General features: G+C 42.3%; 1 protein-coding gene across 10 annotated transcripts in view; it reads right to left on the bottom strand.

The window, feature by feature from the left end:
- prdm10 (PR domain containing 10) overlaps window positions 1-20,570 on the bottom strand; it is a 385,295-nt gene that overhangs the window by 23,651 nt on the left and 341,074 nt on the right. For 8 of the 10 annotated variants that reach the window (XM_069894370.1, XM_069894369.1, XM_069894366.1 and 5 more), the window contains 4 exons: window positions 20,355-20,555; window positions 13,282-13,443; window positions 12,201-12,377; window positions 2,992-3,132 (listed from right to left, as the gene is read on the bottom strand). In XM_069894370.1, coding sequence (XP_069750471.1) covers window positions 2,992-3,132; window positions 12,201-12,377; window positions 13,282-13,443; window positions 20,355-20,555 — 681 coding nt within the window. The remainder of the gene's footprint in view (window positions 1-2,991; window positions 3,133-12,200; window positions 12,378-13,281; window positions 13,444-20,354; window positions 20,556-20,570) is intronic. The other 2 variants (XM_069894371.1, XM_069894372.1) reach the window with 2 other exon arrangements.

Below are 20,570 nucleotides of genomic sequence, written 5' to 3'. Positions count from 1 at the left end.
TCAAAAGTCCATGTGAACCATGTCCACTGCACAACCTGCATCAACATTCTGAGTTACCATCTCAAAAGCCCATCAGATTCAAGTCATTAATTGGCCCTGCACAAAACTCCTTAATCAACCCCTGGTTTAGAAGTGAACATAAATCCTGTCCCTCAGAATCATCTCCAGCCCCTTCCCCACACTGAAGAAAGGCCCATCAGACTGTAGTTTCCATCTTGTCCCTCCAACCCTTTTTAAACAGTGGTGCAGTATCAGCTATACTCCATTTTGCTGTACTTCACCCAAGGCTAATGATAGTGGAAAATTCTGCATCAGAGCCCCAACAATCTCCTCATCCTGGCATAGATCCATCAGGCCCCGGGGATTTATCCTCATTATTGTGTGCCAATGTTTTGAACACTTCTTCCTGATCCAGACGTGCTCCAGACCATCTGAGTACAAAGTGAATTTACAGAAAATTCTGCTTTAAAGTGTGGAATGGGCCAGAAGGATACATTATTGGCAATAGTGCTGAATACAAGATTCAACTGTAGCTCCAAGGTGAGTTTACCCATTAAATAAAACAATCAGATTCATTTCTGGTTTCTGGAGGACCATACCAGTAAAAAGTAGTCATTCAGGACCTTGCTTCTATCCACTGGCTCCACATATAGATAAACCCTTATTTACCCTCTTACATCTAAGAAACTGATGAAATACAACTTTCCATGGTCTTTATGCCCTTCTTACTTATCCCTGAAAACCTAATAACAATTTCCAATTTCCCCCACACAAAATCTTTCTTTTTCCTGATCAACTTTCAAAATCCTTTCTTAGCAAGGTTCTCCAAGCTTACCATCTTTGCTTTTTACCCTTACAGACACACTGATCTTAATCTTTTAACTTCTCAGTTTTAAATGCCTTGCCATCTGATGTTGCTCTACCCACCTTCCCCCAGAAACTCCTCCCATATACTTGCACCCATGCAAAATGCAATCTGCCAATGAAAGGTTCTGACGTAAAATGTCAACCATTCCTTTCCTCCAGCTGAGGCTGTTCACCCCACCGAGTTCCTCCGGCAGATTGTTTCCTGCTCCAAATACCAGCATTTGCAATCTCCCGTCTCCCCCACTTCTACTTCTGAAATCCACCATCCCCCAGTTTAGGCCCCTGACTCAAGGTCCAACCTCTCCGCTTGCCATGACGATGAAGCTTACCCAAGTATAGTCAGTGCTCCAAAGGCTTTAGTGGACCAATCATATCACAAGGAGAGAGAGTTATGCACAGGTTGGGGAGAAGAGTTTAAAAAGGAGCATTTGCAAGGCTTAAGCGGTCCAATGGAATTGAAATTCATTAGGAGGAACAAATAAAAAGTAAATCAGGCACATGAGGAGCAGCCATTGTTGGAGCAGTCAATGTGCGTGTGGCCCAGTGTGGGAAAGGTGAGTTAGAGGCTTTGACGAGAGGCTTTGGGGAGCAGAGGCTGACGACATGCTGCAGGTACAGGTAAGATCTTTATATAATAACCCAGAGGAGGTGGTGGAGATAGTAGTCAGGGGAGGGGTATGCTCCAAGTGCAGGATGTGGAAATCTGGGACAGTACATGTATCTCTGCAAGCAATGCATCCAGCTGCGGCTTCTTGCAGTTAGGGAGCTGATGAACTTCAGATTGCCTCTACTTCCTCAGGAGTTTGTGGAGGAGCTAGTGGAGTTGTTCAAGTGAACTGGTACGGACTTGAAGGGCCGACATGGCCTGTTTCCGTGCTGTAAACGGTTATATGGTTATTTGGGAGGCAGAAGGGGTGATAGACAGAATGAGACAGTCACACCCAATAGGCAAGAGAAGCTAGCTGGTGACCGTTAGGAGAGGAAGGGGAATGTTTTGGGTAGTTTTGGGGGCCGGGGGGGGTGAATGGAACACTATTGAAACATTGCCCTTTATGCATGTCTTCAATATCTCCCTCTTTGCCGGCCACATTCTGGTTCAGTTTGGACCCACAAGGGTCTTTTTACCCTGAAAGTTTCTAATTCTATCCACAGAGATTCTATATCTTCTGATCCAATCAATCCTCTCTCCAAAGACTTAATTCCATTTTTAATTAGTGGAACCACCCACCCCCTCTCCCTACATTCCTGTCCTTCTGGTACAATATGTATCATAGATATTTATTTCCCAGCTGTGGTCTTCTTTCAGCTGTGACTCAACCACAAGGTCATACCTGCCAACTTCCACCTGCACTACTCGATCACCAGGCATTTAAATACAAGACCTTCACTGCTGTATTCATCACCCATTTCAATTTTGTTCCCAAGTTAAATCCTTAATCTCACTTGCTGTTTTTCTCTATTGACTGCCTATCCTTTCTCACAATCTCACTGCAATTCTTCTGCTCTACCCAGTTCCCTCTTATCCTGGTTGCCACCCCCTTCTTAAACTTCCCAACAGCTCCAGCCAACCTGCCCACCAGGATATTAGATCCTCTCCTGTTCAGGTGCAGCCTGGTCATACCTTCTATTTTCTACATTAGATTTAGTCTCCCCATTGTGATTATGGGTCCAATCCCTGGCTCACTCTAATTTAAACCCTTGCAAGTCGCAAACCTCCCTGCAAGGGTATTGATCTCACTGTTCAGTGCAAGAAGGAGAAGTTGCCGATCTTGAAACAATATTCAAATGACTTTCAATGGCTTAGCCCAGCAGAACAACTGAAGAAAACAGGCATTTATGCAGCACTTCATCAGATTATTCAGACAACCAGGTCAGTACGAGGTATCTCATCCTTGCAAGAACCCCCATCCCAACACATCCACCAATGTCAGCGTGACATTTACCATATATCTGGGAAGGACAGCTGAACATTACGGGAGAAGGGGCCAAAGCACCACCAAATCTGAACTCCCAGGCGATTTCCCAGAGGCATGCTCAGAACGTTGCCAGAGCAGAAAACCCTGTCAGTTTTTGTCCTCACCCCAAGCTGATAAAAATCAGTCTTGCACAGTTCTGATCAGTTACCTGGGAACCAGAAGGGGGCATGGTGCTCGACTGCTCAGCAACCTGGACATGCTGGACCTGAATGGCATGTTGGGCAAAGCCTTGAGGATCGTGCAACTGGCTGACGTCCACCGTGGAATGCTGATTCTGATGAGAGGAAGCCTGAAGTGAGAGGGATATAGGTGGAGGCATTAACTCTCAGAACCACACAGCACTGCAATCACCTCAAGCCATAATCATGCCAATGTATTCAAAAATGAGTACCTTTTTACTCTTTCTTCTGCCTGAGCTTTGATACAAACCCATCCAAGTGGCCATGTCCCACATCAGTCCAGATACTGAATGTAATGCAGTATTAGAGCTAAATCCTGGCACTTACATCTTTCATGGACAATAACCACTGTCTAGAATCTCAGTCGGTGCAGTCTCAACCCACCCACTGAAGCCCAGCAATTGAATAACAACTGGCCCAACTGAGTCTGATGCCTTACATACCCTCTGATGACAATGTGGGCGCTGACCCATCTATTGTTAAAAAAAAAGAACAAAACCAAATGCTGGAATTGGGAGAGTCAAAACAAAGTGATATGTGCTATGAAATCAATGAACCTCCTGGCTCAATGCACCATGTCCACAGGATGAGATGCTGTTCACTCATCTTATGAGGCAGCCAAAGCCACAGAGGTTGGAGGTGGGATGCAGAATTGCAGGGGCACAGTCTCTGATCAATTCTCCAGCACAGTGACCACCATATTGTGAACACCAGATCATTGGAAGTATTTGTTAAATCTGGGTTTAATTATGGTTGTCATAGATCATATCATTAAATTAGATAGAATTTACTCTTTGTTTAGACCAAGGGATTGTCTAATGTAGTTTACTTATTTCCATCCAGAATTATTTTTAAGAAATATTGTTAAATACAGTACAACTCCGATGATCCGAAATTCGATTCTCCAAAATCTTCATTTATCCACAATTTTTTTCAGAGCCAAACTACCTCACGGTTTAAAAAAAATTACTTGATATGAAATTAAAAGGATGATTGTCCTCGTTTCATGTAACTCCCTCCCCTCTCTCATTCTATTGCTTCTTTGCGTTCCCCTATTGCCTTTTTTCTCCAACTTTCCCTCTCAAACTGTGGGCCACTGTCTTCATCATCAAGGAGACCGCCCTCCTGGGCGGGAGTGGGGACCTCGGGCTCCCGGACAGGAGCAGGGACATCAGGCTCCAGGGTGGGAGCGGAACCTCAGGCTCAGTGGCATTCCCTCACCTTTCCCTCCCACCCTCCTTGGCACACCGGATGCTGAATATGAATTCACCTCTCAGCCTATTTTCCTGGTGTGCGTGTGCTGTAGGCCTAGGGGAGGATTCGGAGTCGGGACTCCGGCATCGGGAGCTCCAGTGACCGGGGAGATTGGAGCCCACTGACTCGTCAGTGAGTCTTCCATCGGCCCTGGGGATCAGTGACAGTGTTGGTGACTGGCAGCTGCATATGGTTCGTCTGTGATTGGCAGTGGCCAACATTTTTTGGTGAGAATTAAACTTTTAATACTTAAAAAAGTCTTGCCTTGTGGTTTGTTATATTTTAAACACTGTTACAATGTTGTTACTGGGCTGTTTTAAAAAAAAATGACCAGTTACATAGGCCCGGACCCAACCATTTCAGATAATCAAAGTTGTACTGTAAACAAATATGGATAGGTCTTTTGATATATATTGATAGTAATTTGTGATATGTATATGATATGACCTGTTATTTGTTTTATTAGAAGATTTTGTATGCAGGATTTATATGTTAAATTCAATACAACTATTTTAGAATGAAAGAAAGGAAGTACTTCTGAATACCACCACCAAAGTTTCATGAACATTTCCCTTTCATTATCTTGGACCCTCTCGAGATTTCTGCCACTGGTTTCATGTTTAACTCTGCCCTAATTTTCTGTTTTGAGTGCTAATTCAGAATCAGAATTTATTGTCATGAACAAGTCATGAAATTCAGTATTTTGGGGCAGCGTCACAGCAAATATTCATCTTATAACCATCTTTCAACATTATTATAGAAAACTAACGAATAGTGCTCAAAAAGTAAAGCAGTGTCTTTGGTTCATTGAGCATTCAGGAATCTGATGGCGGAGGGGAAGAAGCTGTATTTGTGCCGCTGAGTGCTCGTCTTTAGGCTCCTGTACCTTTTTCCCTGATGATAGCAGAGTGAAGAGGATATGGCCTGGGTGATGGGAGTCTTTGAGGATAGAGGCTGCTTTTTAAAGACACTGCGTCATGTAGCTGCCCTCGATGGAGTGAAGTCTGGTGCCTGTGATATCGCAGGCTGAGTTAACAACCCTCTGGAGTTTATTCTTGTCCTGAGAATTGGCGTCTCCATACCTGGCAGAAGGTTCTCCACAGTACACTTGTGGAAGTTTACGAGAGTCTTCAGTGACGAACCGAATCTCCTCAGACACCTCACAAAGTATAGCCGCTAGTGAGCCTTCTTTGAGATTGCATCAACATGGAGGCTCCAGGACAGATCCTCAAAGAGGTTAACACCCAGGAATTTGAAGTTCTTGACCTTCTCCACTACTGAGCCCTCGATAAGGACAGGATCATGTTCCCCTGACTTCCTCCTGAAGTCCACAATTATCTCCTTGGTTTTGCCAACATTGAGAACAAAGTTGTTGTCATTACCCCATTCAATGAGCTGATCTATCTCCCTCCTGTACACTTCCTCATTGCTGTTTGTGTTTCTGCCAACAACTGTGGTACAGGTTGTTAGGTCTGCTTTGTTCATGAATGAGTGAGACAAACACCAGGCTGAGTCGAAATCAGGGTTCTTTGTTCTTTATTACCGGATTGTAACACTTGCGACTAAACATGTTAGTCGGAGAATGCATTCTGCCGTTATCAGCAAAATGGTGATTTTTTATACCCTTGGATACATGCTTAGAACATCATCATATCATTACTTGTCCAATGACTAAAACTGTTGCTATCCTTTCCCTGCTAGCTTCCTGCCTCTCAATCCATCAATGTCTCTCTTATCTTGTAAGTACAAGGATGCATTTACATCTTGTTACAGCCCTGTACAGGGCAGGGTAACTCCTTACACATTCCCATCTCATGATGTTTTACCTTACAAGGTACAGAATCCTTTATCCAGACATCTAAAATTTGGCAAGTGGAGAGAGACGGCAGCGCGAGTTGGGCAGGCAAGGGGGAAAAGACCGGCAGCGCGAGTTGGGCGGAAGGGAGACCGGGAGCGCGAGTCGGGCGGGTGTGGGGGGAGAGACTGGCAACGCGAGTCAGGTGGGTGCGGGGGAGAGACCAGCAATGCGAGTCGGGCGGACGTGGGGGAAGAGACCGGCAACGCGAGTCAGGTGGGCGCAGGGGAGAGAGAGGGGAGATGGCAGCGCGACTGGAAGGGGGTGGGGGTGGATATGGCAGCACAATTCGTGTGGGTTTAAATTTGGGTTTCTGAAATCTGGAAAAATCCGAAATTCGGAACACACTGTCCCCGAAGGTTTCTGGATAAAGGATTGTGTACCTGTGTCATCAGCAAACTTGCAGATGGCATTGGAATTGTGCCTGGTCACACAGTCCTGGGTGTAGAGTGAGTAGAGCAGCAGTGGACAAGCAGGTATCCTTGGGGTGCACCTGTGTTGATGATCTGTGAGTAGGTGACATTGTTTCCAAATTCATACTGACTGTGGTCTTCCGATGAGGAAGTCAAGGATCCAGTTGCAGAGTGGGGTACAGAGGCCTATGGTTTGTAGCTTATTGACCAGCACTGAGGGAAAAATGGTGTTGAAAGCCGAGCTATAGTCAATGAACAGCAGCTGTATGTATGAGTTGCTGTCTTTGAGGTGATCCAGAGCTAAGTGGAGAGCCAGTGATATTGCATCTGCTGTGGAGCGACTGTGACGATATGCGAATTTGTAGTGTTGATAGCATTTGTTTTGGGTATAGAAAATTAGGGATGATGTAATTTAAGTGTTTATGAATAAAGATATTAGATAGATAGAGAAGCATTTCCAGTGAAAAGTGAGTCTGAAGCAACTATCGTTTTTACCATAGAACAAAATTCAGATAACATTTCATAATTGTTCTGCAGAAGAGTTAAAACAGTATTTCATTATTTTACACTTTTAATAAAAAAGGCAGTGCTGCCATTAGTATGGATCTGAGTGAGAGGGAAGCAGAGACACAGCGCAACTCTGAAGAGTTCCTAATGCCGGCAACTCTGTACAGATTTCAAATGGCCTATTATAGGAGCTGACAGTGCTCTTAAACAAAAACCCTGCAACTACAGGTCTGTATCCAAGATGGCAACGCTTTTGTTCCGAAGCGGCCATGAGAGGTTGTAGACTCCAAGAAGCAGCAGACTGATACAGGGAACCAGAAATGGGGAGAACAACCCCTGTCAAGAAGGGGAAGCAGAGAAGATGACCGTACAGGGCAGTGACCACAGCAGTGGAGCAGCGAGGGGCTCAGCAGCTGAGGATCCCACACAGGCTGCTGGCGACCTGCATTCGGGGGACCTACATGGGGTGCTGGAGACTGGCTCATGGGAACAAGGTATCCGAAATGGGATTCATAGAAGATAGGAGCAGGAGTAGGTCATTCGACCCTTCGAGCCTGCTCCGCCATTCAACGAGATCATGGCTGATCTTAAAGTTCAGTACCCCGTCCCCGCCTTCTCTCCGTAACCTTTAATACCCTTATACTGAAGAAATAGATCTAATTCCCTCTTAAATATATTTAATGAACCTGCCTCTACTGCCCTCTGTGGCAATGAATTCCACAGATTCACCACCCTCTATGAGGGTGCTGAGGGCAGGTAGGGCTCCTGAAGGATTCCCAGTCGTGTCGGAGGTTTGGATCTGGAGCTCGGTTTGCCGATGCATCACAGGAGCCTGTGTTGCTTCAGGAGCACTCGAGGCTAATGCACAGACACCCAGGGACTCTGAAGGGACTCTCCTGCTCTTTTACTATAAGGGGCAGCAGGTGACACTAATGGCAATTCTTTGTCTGCCTTACAGCAAGGAGAAGACAATTTTATGTCATATTACACCTTGATGAAGGCCTCAAGCCTGAAATGTTGGTTATGAATCTTTATCTTTCCTATATAAAGTACACTCTTTGACCTGCTGAGTTTCTCCAGTATTGTGTTTTTACTTCAACCACAGTTTTACTCCATGGAACATTAAGTTCTGTACAATTTCATGACAATAAAGAAACCTTGAAGAATTTGCTGGGGATGAAAGCGGGAAATGCAAATAAAAGTTGCATTTTGAAAAGATTCTGTCTAATTAAAGGGCAGTGGTTAAAGGGCAGTGGTTACGTGAAGGAACAGCAGTGAACGGGTAACCTTGTTGTTGCAGCTTCTGCATTTACTACTCAACGTGCACTGCTATAAAAGACATTTTCCTTCTCAACTCACTTCACAAGGTCAGGTAAATCTGGAGATCCAAAATTCAGAACTGCTCACTGTCAAAATAAAGGCATGTCGTTTTATTAAAATATTTAAATGAAAAGGACAAAGAAGGTGATTTCAGGGAGAGGTACATGGATAGTCTGGAGTCGGTCAGCATCAGGAAGAAGGAATTGTTAGATATGGGAAGCATTAGGGTTTTTAAATCCGCAGGGTCAGATGAGATCTATCCCAGGAAATTGAGGGAAGTAAGAAGGGCCATCAGAGATTTTGGTGTCCTCGTTCGCTACGTATGGAGGATAGCTAATGTTTGCTCCTTTAGTGAAGAAGGCCAACTGGGATACATCAGGTAACTACAGGCCAATTCTACTTGTTTTGAATTTTTGAGAAAGTAACCCTTTAATATTACAAGGTAATGCATTTTGGGAAGTCAAAGAAGAACAGGAGATGCACTGTAAATGATAGGGCACCAAGGATTGTTGATAAACAAGGGGACATTGGGGTTCAGACTCATAGTTCCCTGAAAGTGGCAACATGGCAGATAGGGTTGTGAAGTAGGCGCATGGCATTCTTGCCTTCAATGCTTGGGGGCACAGAATACTAAGGTTGGGATATTATGTTGCAACTTTACAAAACATTGGTTAGGCAGCGTGAAGATATGACTGTTACACTCCAGAAAGGTTCTCAACCTTTTTCTTTCCACTCACACACCCCTTTAAGTAATCCCTATGCCGTTGGTGCTCTGTGATTAGTAAGGGATTGCTTAAGGTGGTATGTAAATGGGAAGGGAATGTTGAGAATCACTGTTCTGGACCCAACTGTTACTGAAATATTTTACTTGAGAAAAATTGTCATTGGCCCATTTCCTTTGGAGTTATGAAACCGTGCACATAACGAGTCAATTGGGGACAATTAAAACAGTGGTGTTGTTGTTGTGAACCCTTGCAGAAGCCAGACAACAGATTTCAGTCACCTCCCTTACTTTCCTGTTGAACAGGACCCCAATAAAAACAACAGGCCACGGCCTCCTGCATCATCACTGATCTCATCACTTTCGCCCCTCTCCCTTCCGCAGCCTCTACCCGCATTGTTTCCCAACCCTGCACTGCCCAGTGCTACCTCTATCAAAGATCCACAAACTCAATTGCTCCAGTAGGACCCATTGTCTCTGCGGGCTCCTGCCCCAATGAACTCATATCATCTTACCTTGAATCCATTTCCACCCCTCTCCTCCCAGTCCAGTCCCTTCCCAGCTATATCTGTAACACCTCACATGCCCTCCATCATCTCGACCGCATTTCGTTCCCTGAGCTGGACCATCTGGCTTTCTCCATGGAGCTCTTTACCCAAGATTCCACCAGCCACCATAAAGAAGGCCTTAATGCTCTCTGTTTTTTTCAGTTTTTGGCATTAGAGATGCAGCGTGCTAACAAGCCCTTTCGGCTCATGAGCCCACAGTGACCAATTAACTAACCCCTGTACTTCTTCAGAATGTGGGATGAATCCAAAGCACACAGAGGGAGAATGTACAAATTCTTTACAAACACCAATGGATTCTAACCGTGGTCACTGGCATTGTAATAGGGTTATGCTAACAGCTGAACTAACTGTGCCAATTTCATTAATTACAGACCTAACCAGTCCACCTGCACCACCACTCCTGTCCACCTAGCAAAACTTGTTCTCACCCTCAATAACCTCCTTTGGCCCATCTCATTTTCTCCAAGTTAAAGGTACTCACATGGGTCTCAGATATGTATACCTTTTTGTTGGATAGGTGGAGCAATCCATGCTACAAGTCTACAAAGGTGATGGTCCTCAGGTTGTTCTCTGTTACATTGACGATGACATTGGTGCTGCCTTCTGCACCCATGAAGAGCTTATCAACTTTATCCACTTCGCTGCCAAATTCCACTCTGAACTCAAATTTACCTGGTCCATCTCTGGCAACTTGCTCACTTTCTCAATCTCTCTGTCCCCACTTCAGGAGACAAACTATCTGCAGATATCTTTTATAAACTCACTAACTCCAAAAGTTTCCATGACAACACCTCTTCCTACCCTGCATGGATTCTCTCAATTCCCCCCTCTCCGCCTCATCTAGTCCCAGAATGAGGCCTTCGATCTAGGGAGATGTCCTCCTTCTTCAGAAAATGTGGCTTCTTCTTTACTGCCATTAGGTCAGCCCTCACCCACATCTCTATTCCTGCACATTTGCCCTGATCACTCACATGATGCCTGATATTCCCCCTTACCTACCTCCCAACCAGCCTCCGCATCCAACCTATCATTCTCTGCAATTTCTACCATCTACAATGGGATCCCACCAACAGATACATCCTTCTTTCTATAGGGATCGCTCATCACTCATTCCTTCCCCCAGTCACCTCTTGGTACCTACCCCTGTGACCACAAGCTACACATGCGCACACCTCTTCCCTTACCACCATTTGGGGCCCAAAATAGTGATTACAAGTGAAGAAACACTTGACTTGTGAATCCATAGGAGTCATCTACTGCATCCTATGTTCCTGATGTGGCCCTCTCTACATCAGAGAGACTGAACACAGACTGGGAGATCATTTCACTGAGCACTTCCACTCTGTCCGCTACTCAACAAGGACATCCGAGTGCCCAACCATTTTAATTCCACACACCATGGCCACAACAATACATCTGCCCTAACCAAGGCCACCCACAAATTGGAGGAACAACACCTCATATTGCACCTCAGCGCTATAAAAGTAGCATCAATGCTCACCTCCAATTTTCATCATCTTCCTCCCACCATCTTTCTTCCCTTATCCCTCTCTTTCCTTTCCTGCAGCTTCCCATCCACTCCCCGTTCTCAAATCAGAGAGGTACCCTTCGGTCTCTGCTCTCTCACCCCCCTATCACTTTTCAGCTTCTTTCTCTTCTATCTCCCCACCTCTTACCCCTCAGCCTATGTTCCTTCCCCTTCACCTTCCTCTCCCCCACAACTGATTTCCAGCACTCCGAACAAACGGCTCAGGTCTGAAAGGATGCCTGCCTCTTGCTTTCCATGGATGCTCCACAACCTGCTGACTTTCTTCATCACTTTTGTGTCTCCATAGGAACAGGCCCATCAGCCCAAAGGTCCGACCGAATCAAACTACAATTCTGCTCCTTGCACTTGACCGATCGCCTCCAGTCCCCTCACACACGTTAGATTGCGGTTGCATTGCAGAGTGCTGAGGAAATTGACCTGGATGTTGCCTGGTTTGGAAGATTGGAGTTTTCAAAAAAGATTGGATAGGCTGGGAATGTTTACCCTGACCAAAGGTGGCTGTGGAGTATAAAATTATAAGAGGCCTCGATAGAGAACGTGGTCAGAATAATTTTCTCCTGGATGGCGTCTGAAGAGGACTTTGGTTGAAGCTGAGAGAAAGAAGTTTAAAAGGGATCAGAGTGGTAAGGAATTTGCACACAGAGAATGGGTAAGATCTACAACTCACTGCCAGAGGAAATGGCATTCAATACAATCACGAAACTTAACCGGGCAAGGTTACATCCGAGTGAATGTGTGAGGCTAATGAGGATCGACAGATTGGTCAGCAAGGACGGGGAGGGACGAAGGCCCCATTGATGTGCCAGATTTATGACCAGGGGACCATGCTGAGATTGTACATAACCTGCCATCATTCCACAAAACACACAGGTGATGGATCAAGGAAATTTTGGCTCCTGTCACAAGAACTCCAACCTTTGTATTTTTGGAGTTACAATTAAGTTCAGAGTTTTGTTCTTGTTTATTTTCACGTTGCAATGCGTCACTCACCTGTGCCACTTGCACCACCTGGAGCTGGATGTGCTGAGACTGTTGCCCTTGAACTGGCTGGATATGCTGAGAGACCGGAATGTACTGCACACGCTGGTAATCTCCCTGAGCTGGCCGGTAGTCTGTTGTTAATGTCTGCGACAGCTCACTCATGGCCTGAGTCAGGAGATCAGTTGTCTGTGTTAAAGGAGAAAAGAGATGAGACTGACAGGTGGACATATGCTGCATGAATCAGCAGAACAATGGTAGAGGGCTCAGTTGATGTTCCTCCAGCAATGAAGAGGTTCAAGTGATCTCATCACCACATAGTTTACTGTGGACCGAGCCACTGGGCAGAGTGCAACGCTGACCAGCGTGAGCTTCTATTGGATGGACAGGGGAGAGTAGTATAGCCACTCAGCATGGAGACACAGAGCTCAGGGCTGCATGCTGGCCAGCACAGTGAGTGCAGGCTGTTGCTGGCAAAGGCTACAACCTTCAAGTTACCATTCACCTCAGCCCTGAAGCAAAGGTAGTTCCTGCCCCTGGTCAAGGCAGTTTATCCACACCAGGATCATCTTTGCATTGCTGGTGAGAACCAGACAGGGATTTGTGCTAGGTTCAGCATATACTGCAAGGATTCATCCTGCACAGTGCTCATTTGATTTGATCAACAAATATATAGAAATAGGACACCCATGATGACACTATCACCCTGTTACTTGCTCACTAATTTGTTGTTTGATATATTGTTGACATTATTCCCCACTCTTAGGAGACCTTAGAGACAACTTCCACAATGATTTTGTTTTTTGGATCTTTATTAGCTCATCCAAACTGATTAAATGCCCTGATTTCTGCACCAGTATCTTCTCTCACCAGTCTTCCAAATTCATCTTTTATGAACAAGACATTGTCAGTAGAGGTCCCTTTAAATACAGAGGATGTGAATACATTTAGATTCCAAGATGGGCAACATTGAGAGTGAAGGATCTGTTGTTTTTCTCACTCAGCTTCTGGCTGCCTCATCTCTCTCCAACATGTTGCCAGATTTCCTTTGCAACTCTGGCCTTTCCCAGTTTTTCTATCACTTGGTACTCACCACAATTGCATCTCCAGTTGCACCATCTGTGTTCACAACAGTTGGTGCTGCACTGATGACCGTGGCTAAAATGGGTGTTTGAGCAGGCAGTGTCTGCAGCGCATTTGGATTGTCCTGCAGAACATCTGTATGCTTTTTCCGGATATGTTGCACCATTTTTGCCTGGAGTCAGAAGAAACACATTTATTCAGGGGAGAAGTTATCCGCTCTTCATTATGATATAGGTTTATTTGCTCCTGTACAATGGTGCACATACATCCCAACAATGTCTCCTGCTCCCCAGCTGTGCAAATTGTGGATTTTCAAGCAGACATTAACAGAGGCTTTGTCTGAATGTGAAGCTTGTGTGATCTCATCACCACTTGGTTTGCTGTGGACCAAGCCACTGGGCAGGGGCACTGGTTGATACAAGAGCTCTCAGTATTCATCCTCCAAAGTGGCAAGCTGAACTTGCCAATCACTCCTGATACTGGAGGGACTTCAGGGTGCACAGCTCTGTCTGAGATTTTTCCACAAATTTAAAACCAACTCGGGCTCACATATCTTTTTAAAAAAATATATTTTATTTAAATTTTTATTTAAAACTACAGTGATTACATGGTGATTTAAACCCCCCCCCCACTTGCCCTCCCTCTTATACCCCTCTCCCACTAAAAATCATATAATAGAAATAGATATAATAGTTATATGAAAAAAGTATAGAAAAAAAGAAAGAGTGAAAAAATAATATTATTCTGGATTGAACAATGGGTCAGATCATATGCTGGCATCTTACAGTATTTGTATAGCGACTTTAGGGAAGAAGATTATTATAGGTCTTAAGAGGCCAAAAATACATTTTTACATATTTATCCCCAAACTTTGCATATAAGGGCTCGAAATTTGTAAAAATAGAGTATTTATTTCTGAAAGTAGATGTAATATTCTCTAAAGGAATACAACTTTGAATTTCTGTGTTCCATCTTTTCATACCTAAATATGCATCTGATTTCCAAATCACTGCAAATCACTTCTTGCCGTTGCTAACTTTCACTTGGTAAAATGATCATTTTAATTTAGGTCTTGTTCCTTCTATGTTCCCCAATAAAAATAAATATGGATTTTGTGGAAAAATATTACTAGTAATCTGTTATAGAAACTTTCCTAAATCCACCCACCCAGAGGTTCTAAGTTTAGAACATGACCAAGTTGAATTTAAAAAATGTTCCATTTTCTTCACCACATCCAAAACATTTATCTGATAAATCAAATTCATTTTATACAGTTTTTGAGGCATTAAGTATAATTGTTATAAATAAATTATATTGAACTAAACTATACCTAACATTTATAATATTTGTCATAGAGTCTTGACAAAGATCTGCCCATCTTTTCTCATCAGTTGTTGTTTAAATCTGCATCCCATTTCTGTCTAGATTTATGAACGCTCTTTTTAATAGTCCCTGCTTGTAATAAGATACATTAAAGAAATAAATGTCTTAGTATAATCTCTCCTAATGAGAACCTCCAATTCACTACAAGATGGCAAGCACATTGTTGGACCTAATTTTTCTCGCAAGTATCCTCTCAATTGGAGGTAACAGAAAAGTGTATTCTGAGTTATTCCAATATTTATCTCTTAATTGTTGAAATGACATCAATTGACCTTGTTCGTAACAGTCTTCTACATTTTTAATACCAATATGAGACCAAATATTTAAAAATTGATCACCTTTAGTAAAGGGTATAAGATTATTTTGAATTAAAGGTATCTTAGATGACTTCCTTTTGTTTAAATTTCAATATTTATCTTGTTCCAGACAGTAATCAAATGTTTAAGAAAAGGTGATTCTTTCACACCAGTTATTAACTTTGAGTCCCATTTGTACATAAATCTCCTCTGCTAAATTCTCTCCTATTTTATCCATCTCTATTTTGACGACGCCGGTTTTCCTGATCCCTCAAATAAAGAAGTAAGAAATTTCAATTGAGCCACTTGATAATAATTCTTAAAGTTAGAAAGTTGCAAACCTCCCAATTCGTATTTCCATGTTAATCTTTCTATAGATACTTTTGACATTTTACCTTTCCATATAAATTTTCTTGTATGTTTATTTAATTCTTGAAAAAAACTTTTGTGGTAGCAATATTGGTAAAGTTTGAAAAAGATATTGTATCTGCAGAAAAATATTCATCTCAATACAGTTTACCCTACCTACTAATGTTATTGGCAAAGTGATCCATTTTTAAAAAATCCATTTCGACTTTTTTAAGCAATGGTAAATAATTCAGTTTGTATAAATTATTTTAATTATTATACATGCAGCACAAAAAAGCAAAGATCTAAGTGTAGCAGTGGGACTAGATATGGAAAAAGCACGATAGATTCGAATGTGACTTTTTGTTTAAATTTGGGTTGGACAAACCTTTATAAATTGGGTCAAGGCATTATATATAACAACCCTAAAGCAAAAGTAGAAACTTATAGACAAATGTCTGATCCATTTTATTTGGTGAGATCTAGTAGACAAGGTTGTCGCTTATCCTCAGCATTGTTTATTTTAGCTATAGATCCACTGGCTGAGTTAATTAGGAGTGATTTAGAAATTAGGGGGTTTAAGATCAGTCAGGAAGAGTATAAAATTAGTTTATTTGCAGATGATGTTTCAATACATCTGACAGAACCAGAGACTTCCTTACAAAAATTAAATTTAAATTTGTAAGAATATGATAAAATTTCAGTCTATAAAGTAAATTGAGATAAAAGTGATGGTATGCTCCTTACACAAAGAGATTATATTCTTTGTCAGAGAAATACTCAATTTAAATGGGCAAAAGAGGAAATTAAATATTTAGGGATCCTGATAGATAATAATGTAAATAATTTACACAAGCTAGGTTCAGATATCTTGAAGATATGGAATGTCTGAACAAATGCAAGCTCAGTTTACATAAAAGGAATAAAACAAAAATCCAAAGAAAATATTGCAGATGTTATTGTAGATATAAAACATTGCACTTGGATTAATATTGGCATCTTTATAGCATACTCCTGATCTGGCCAAATTCCTTCCAGCCCATTGAACCATATTATCCGTATCTTCCTGCAGTTTAAAACTTTATTCTTGTTGTCAATGTAAAGGTTAAAATCTTATGTTTTTAATTTTTAGTTAATTTTGTGCCTGTCTCTTTAAAAGAATTATTGTTTGTAGTGTTACCATAGTGACTATGATGCAATATGTCATAATATCCTCGCAGACTAACAGCTTGCCTCTGATTCTACAGGATGTGAAGGAAGCGTGAGCATGAGAATTTTTTCTTTAACAGCCACAGAGTTTGATTTGTTGGATTAAAGAGATTGAAATTTTGGATATCGCAGCTCATGCTTTGGAAGATGGTTCTCTAAAATTAGCATATATTAGAATAAGGGAAGTGTCGTCTATAGTCAACCACAATGTTAATTTGAAGATCATCTATAACCTTCTAACATTACATGGACATTAATTCTGTTATATGTATATACAGTATTATACAAGCAAGAGATTGAATACTGAGCCTTGTAAAACGCCATTAGTAATAACTTTCTAGTTGCAAAAACCCCTGTCAACCTTTACCTATTGCTTCCTGCTGCTGATCATATTTCAAATACAATTTGCACTAAAATTTGTTCATATTGCCTTGGCAATAGCTAGAAAATGTATTGCTATAACTTGGAAGTCGGATACTGATCTGGGAATGGACAGATGGCGTGCAGAAGTTCAGAGTTGTATTCCACTTGAGATAATTACTTATAATTTAAGAGATAAATATTATACAATTTGTGAAATATGAAGCCCATATTTACAAAGAGTTGGTATTAAATTTTAAATTAATCTCGAACATTCCCTTTCTATTATAGGTTTCTGTGAATATTTATATGTTTAAAAGTATTGGAAAGTGAAGTCTCCTGTTGTGATTTTCTTGTTCCTCTTCTTTTGCTTTTTTTTTTAGTTTGTAGGGGGTTGGGGAGAGGGGTTGGGGGTAGGAAAGATTTATAGCAGGTTTTCCTTTTTTTAATTTTTTTTACTTTCTTTTTTTAAATAAAATACCACATGTATTTGGATTAAGTTTGAAATATTGTGATATGTTTGCTAGTGATGTTATATTAAATAAAATATTTTTAAAAATACAATCTGCACTCTCTCTTAGAAATGGGCTGTATTTTTTTTGGCCAACCTGCCATCCATGTTTAAATTCAGTGACTCTGTTAACTCCTCAAATTATTGCACATAAGTCAGACATGGCCTTCCCTAAACAAATCCATGTTGAGTCTTTGATTAATCCATCCTTTACTCAATAAAGGTTAATATTGTTGAATATTAATATTAATTCAACTAATTCAGCCAAATCACACCAAGTCTGTCATCAATCAATTCATCCCTTCTTCAGCTTTGAATATCCACACATCTCTCCTCTTCTGCCACAACTACAGTTTCCAGGGACAACTGAGAAGTGATGTATGGAACCTCTGAAAATTCCTCCCCACTTCTTTTATCAGCCTGGGAAATATTTCACTCAAGCCTAGCTCTAAAAGATGCTCACCCTTTAAAATGTCCCTTTTACTACATTTCTTTCTTTGGCTTGGCTTCGCGGACGAAGATTTATGGAGGGGGTAAAAGTCCACGTCAGCTGCAGGCTCGTTTGTGGCTGACAAGTCCGATGCGGGACAGGCAGACACGGTTGCAGCGGCTGCAGGGGAAAATTGGTTGGTTGGGGTTGCGTGTTGGGTTTTTCCTCCTTTGCCTTTTGTCAGTGAGGTGGGCTCTGCGGTCTTCTTCAAAGGAGGTTGCTGCCCGCCAAACTGTGAGGCGCCAAGATGCACGGTTTGAGGCGTTATCAGCCTCATTTACCCCCTTCACAATTTCACGCGCTTAATTAGTGCTGGCATCAACCCTTTCTTTTGCCACACAGCATTCATTTAATAACTGCATCATCCAATGGCCCTACTCTTGTTATTCCCTTGCTCCTTACAAAAACAATACTGGACCTTTGTTTATTTTGCATGCCCAATATTTTCTCATATCCTTTGTTTTCCTAAAATCCCTTTGAAATCCACTTCTATTCATCGGTCTTCCAGATTTTCAGCAATATTAAGCTCTCCATCTCATTTTCGATGCAACATGTCACTGAGAGTTTGATTGTCTGTGGGAACATCCTTACCCTGAGCCCCTTAAATTTCTTTCTTCAGTGCCTCCCATTGCTTTGAGCCAGACTGACCTTCCATCAGCTGCTTCCAGTCCACTTATCCCAAAAACACTTCTTGGTCCAGTAAAATAAGTCTATGCTCAACTTGGAAGCTTCACTCCCATTTAGTCACTGTCTTCACTGTCCCTTCCACAAATGAACAAAGTTAGATAATTTTCACAGATGACTTTCATAAAAGTGCACCATTTGCCCAGTTTCAATCCCCAGAAACTCAAAAGCTCAATAGTGTCATATTGCCCTAGCCACTCTTGTCCAAAGCGACTTGGGCTCGCTAAATATCCTCTAAAAAGGTTCTCCTCAATACAACATAGGACCCTTGTGCCCTCAATATTTATTACACTGAATACATTCCAGTTAAAATATTAAAGCAACTGAAATCCTTCACCATAGCCACTCTATTTGTCCCCCACACACTCCTTACTCATTGGTGACCAGCAAATGAAAGAATACAAAGATCACTCCCTTCTTAATCACTTTACTGATGCCTTCCAACTGCCTCAGGACCTCCATCATCTCTTCCAGCATTGCTGGTGCCAACATGGCCCGCAAACCCAATGGGCCTTCTTTCTCCTATCTTGTTATTTTTGGGAACCAAATTCTCAAATTTTGCAAACAAACTGCAGATATTTGGGTACCACGGCTGGCGAAGCAGTTAGTGTAATACCTTTGCAGTACCAGCGATTGGGACCAGGGTTCGAATCCTGCACTGTCCGTAAAGAGTTTTTACATTTTCCCAGTGTTCACATGGGAATCCTCTAGGGCCCACCGTTCAAAATGTACCAGGGGTTGGGGTTAATTGGGTGTAACTTGGGCCACACGGGTTCATGGGCTGAAATAGCTTGTAACCATGCTGAATGTCTAAGTTTTAAAAAAAAATTAAACTTGATATCTGAAATAAGGACTAAAAAATACTGAAGTGACATTAAGTATCTGCAGTTTTTTGGGGAGAGAAACAAAGCAAACATTTCAGAACAAAGCTCTTTCATCAGAACTAGAATCGTGAGAAAAGAAGCCCAGAAACTCAGTCACTCAGGAAATGGGCACAGAGTTGTAGGAAGTAAGGGAAACTGGCAGTGAGGTCATGGAACCCATACAGATTAAAGAGGAGGAAGTGCTTGCTGTCTGAAAGCAAATAAGGGTAGATACATTCTCTTGGACTTTGAGGGAAGCTAGTGTAGAAATTGCAGGGGTTCTGGCAGAAATATTTAAAATGCCTTTAGCCATGGGTGTGGTGCAGGAGGATTGGAGGGTAGCTCACGTTGCTCCGTTGTTTAAAAATGCTCCAAAAGTAACCCTGGAAATTATTGGCTGGTGAGCCTGATGTCAGTAGTAGGTAAATTATTGGAAGGTGTTCTAAAAGATCAGATATGCAATTATTTGAGTAGCCATGGACTGATTAGGCATAGCTTTGTGCGTGATAGGTTATGTTTTTCAGAAGATTACCAGGAAAGTTGATGAAGGAAAGGCTCTGTATGGACTTTAATAAGGCCTTTGATTGACAAAGTCAGGAAGGTTCAGTTGCTTGGTATTCATGGTGAAGTAGTGAACTGGATTCGACAATGGCTGGATGGGAGAAGCCAGAGAGTAGTGGTGGATGATTGCTTCTCAGACTGGAGGCCTGTGACTAGTGGTGTGCCTCAGGGATTAGTGCTGGGACCTTTGTTGTTTGTTATCTAGATCAATGATCTGGATGAGATGATAATATGGTAAATTGGATCAACGAATTTGCACATGACCCTAATCCTGGAGGTGTGGTGCACAGCAAAGGTTTTCAAAGTTTGCAAAGGTATCTGGACTAGCTGGCCCATTCAATGGTCCCAGCTCCAGATCTGGTTGATTGACATACCCACCTTGCTGCTGTACTGTTTGCAGCAGTGCGGACAGCAAACAGGTAACGTGGCAATGGTGCCCTTCAGCTGTGTGTGTGTGCTCAGCATTGGATCTGGTTCCCCTGGACCTGCTGGCCTCAGTTTGCGAATACTCGGGGGAAGTTCTGCTCCTGGGTGATTCTTCAAGATGTGGGCCTTGCGCTTACTGGCACTCTTGTAAACCTATGACACAAAATC

Source organism: Narcine bancroftii, chromosome 8 (genome assembly GCF_036971445.1).
Source record: "Narcine bancroftii isolate sNarBan1 chromosome 8, sNarBan1.hap1, whole genome shotgun sequence".
NCBI classification, from domain to species: domain Eukaryota; kingdom Metazoa; phylum Chordata; class Chondrichthyes; order Torpediniformes; family Narcinidae; genus Narcine; species Narcine bancroftii.
This window is presented reverse-complemented; position numbering and strand designations above follow the sequence as displayed.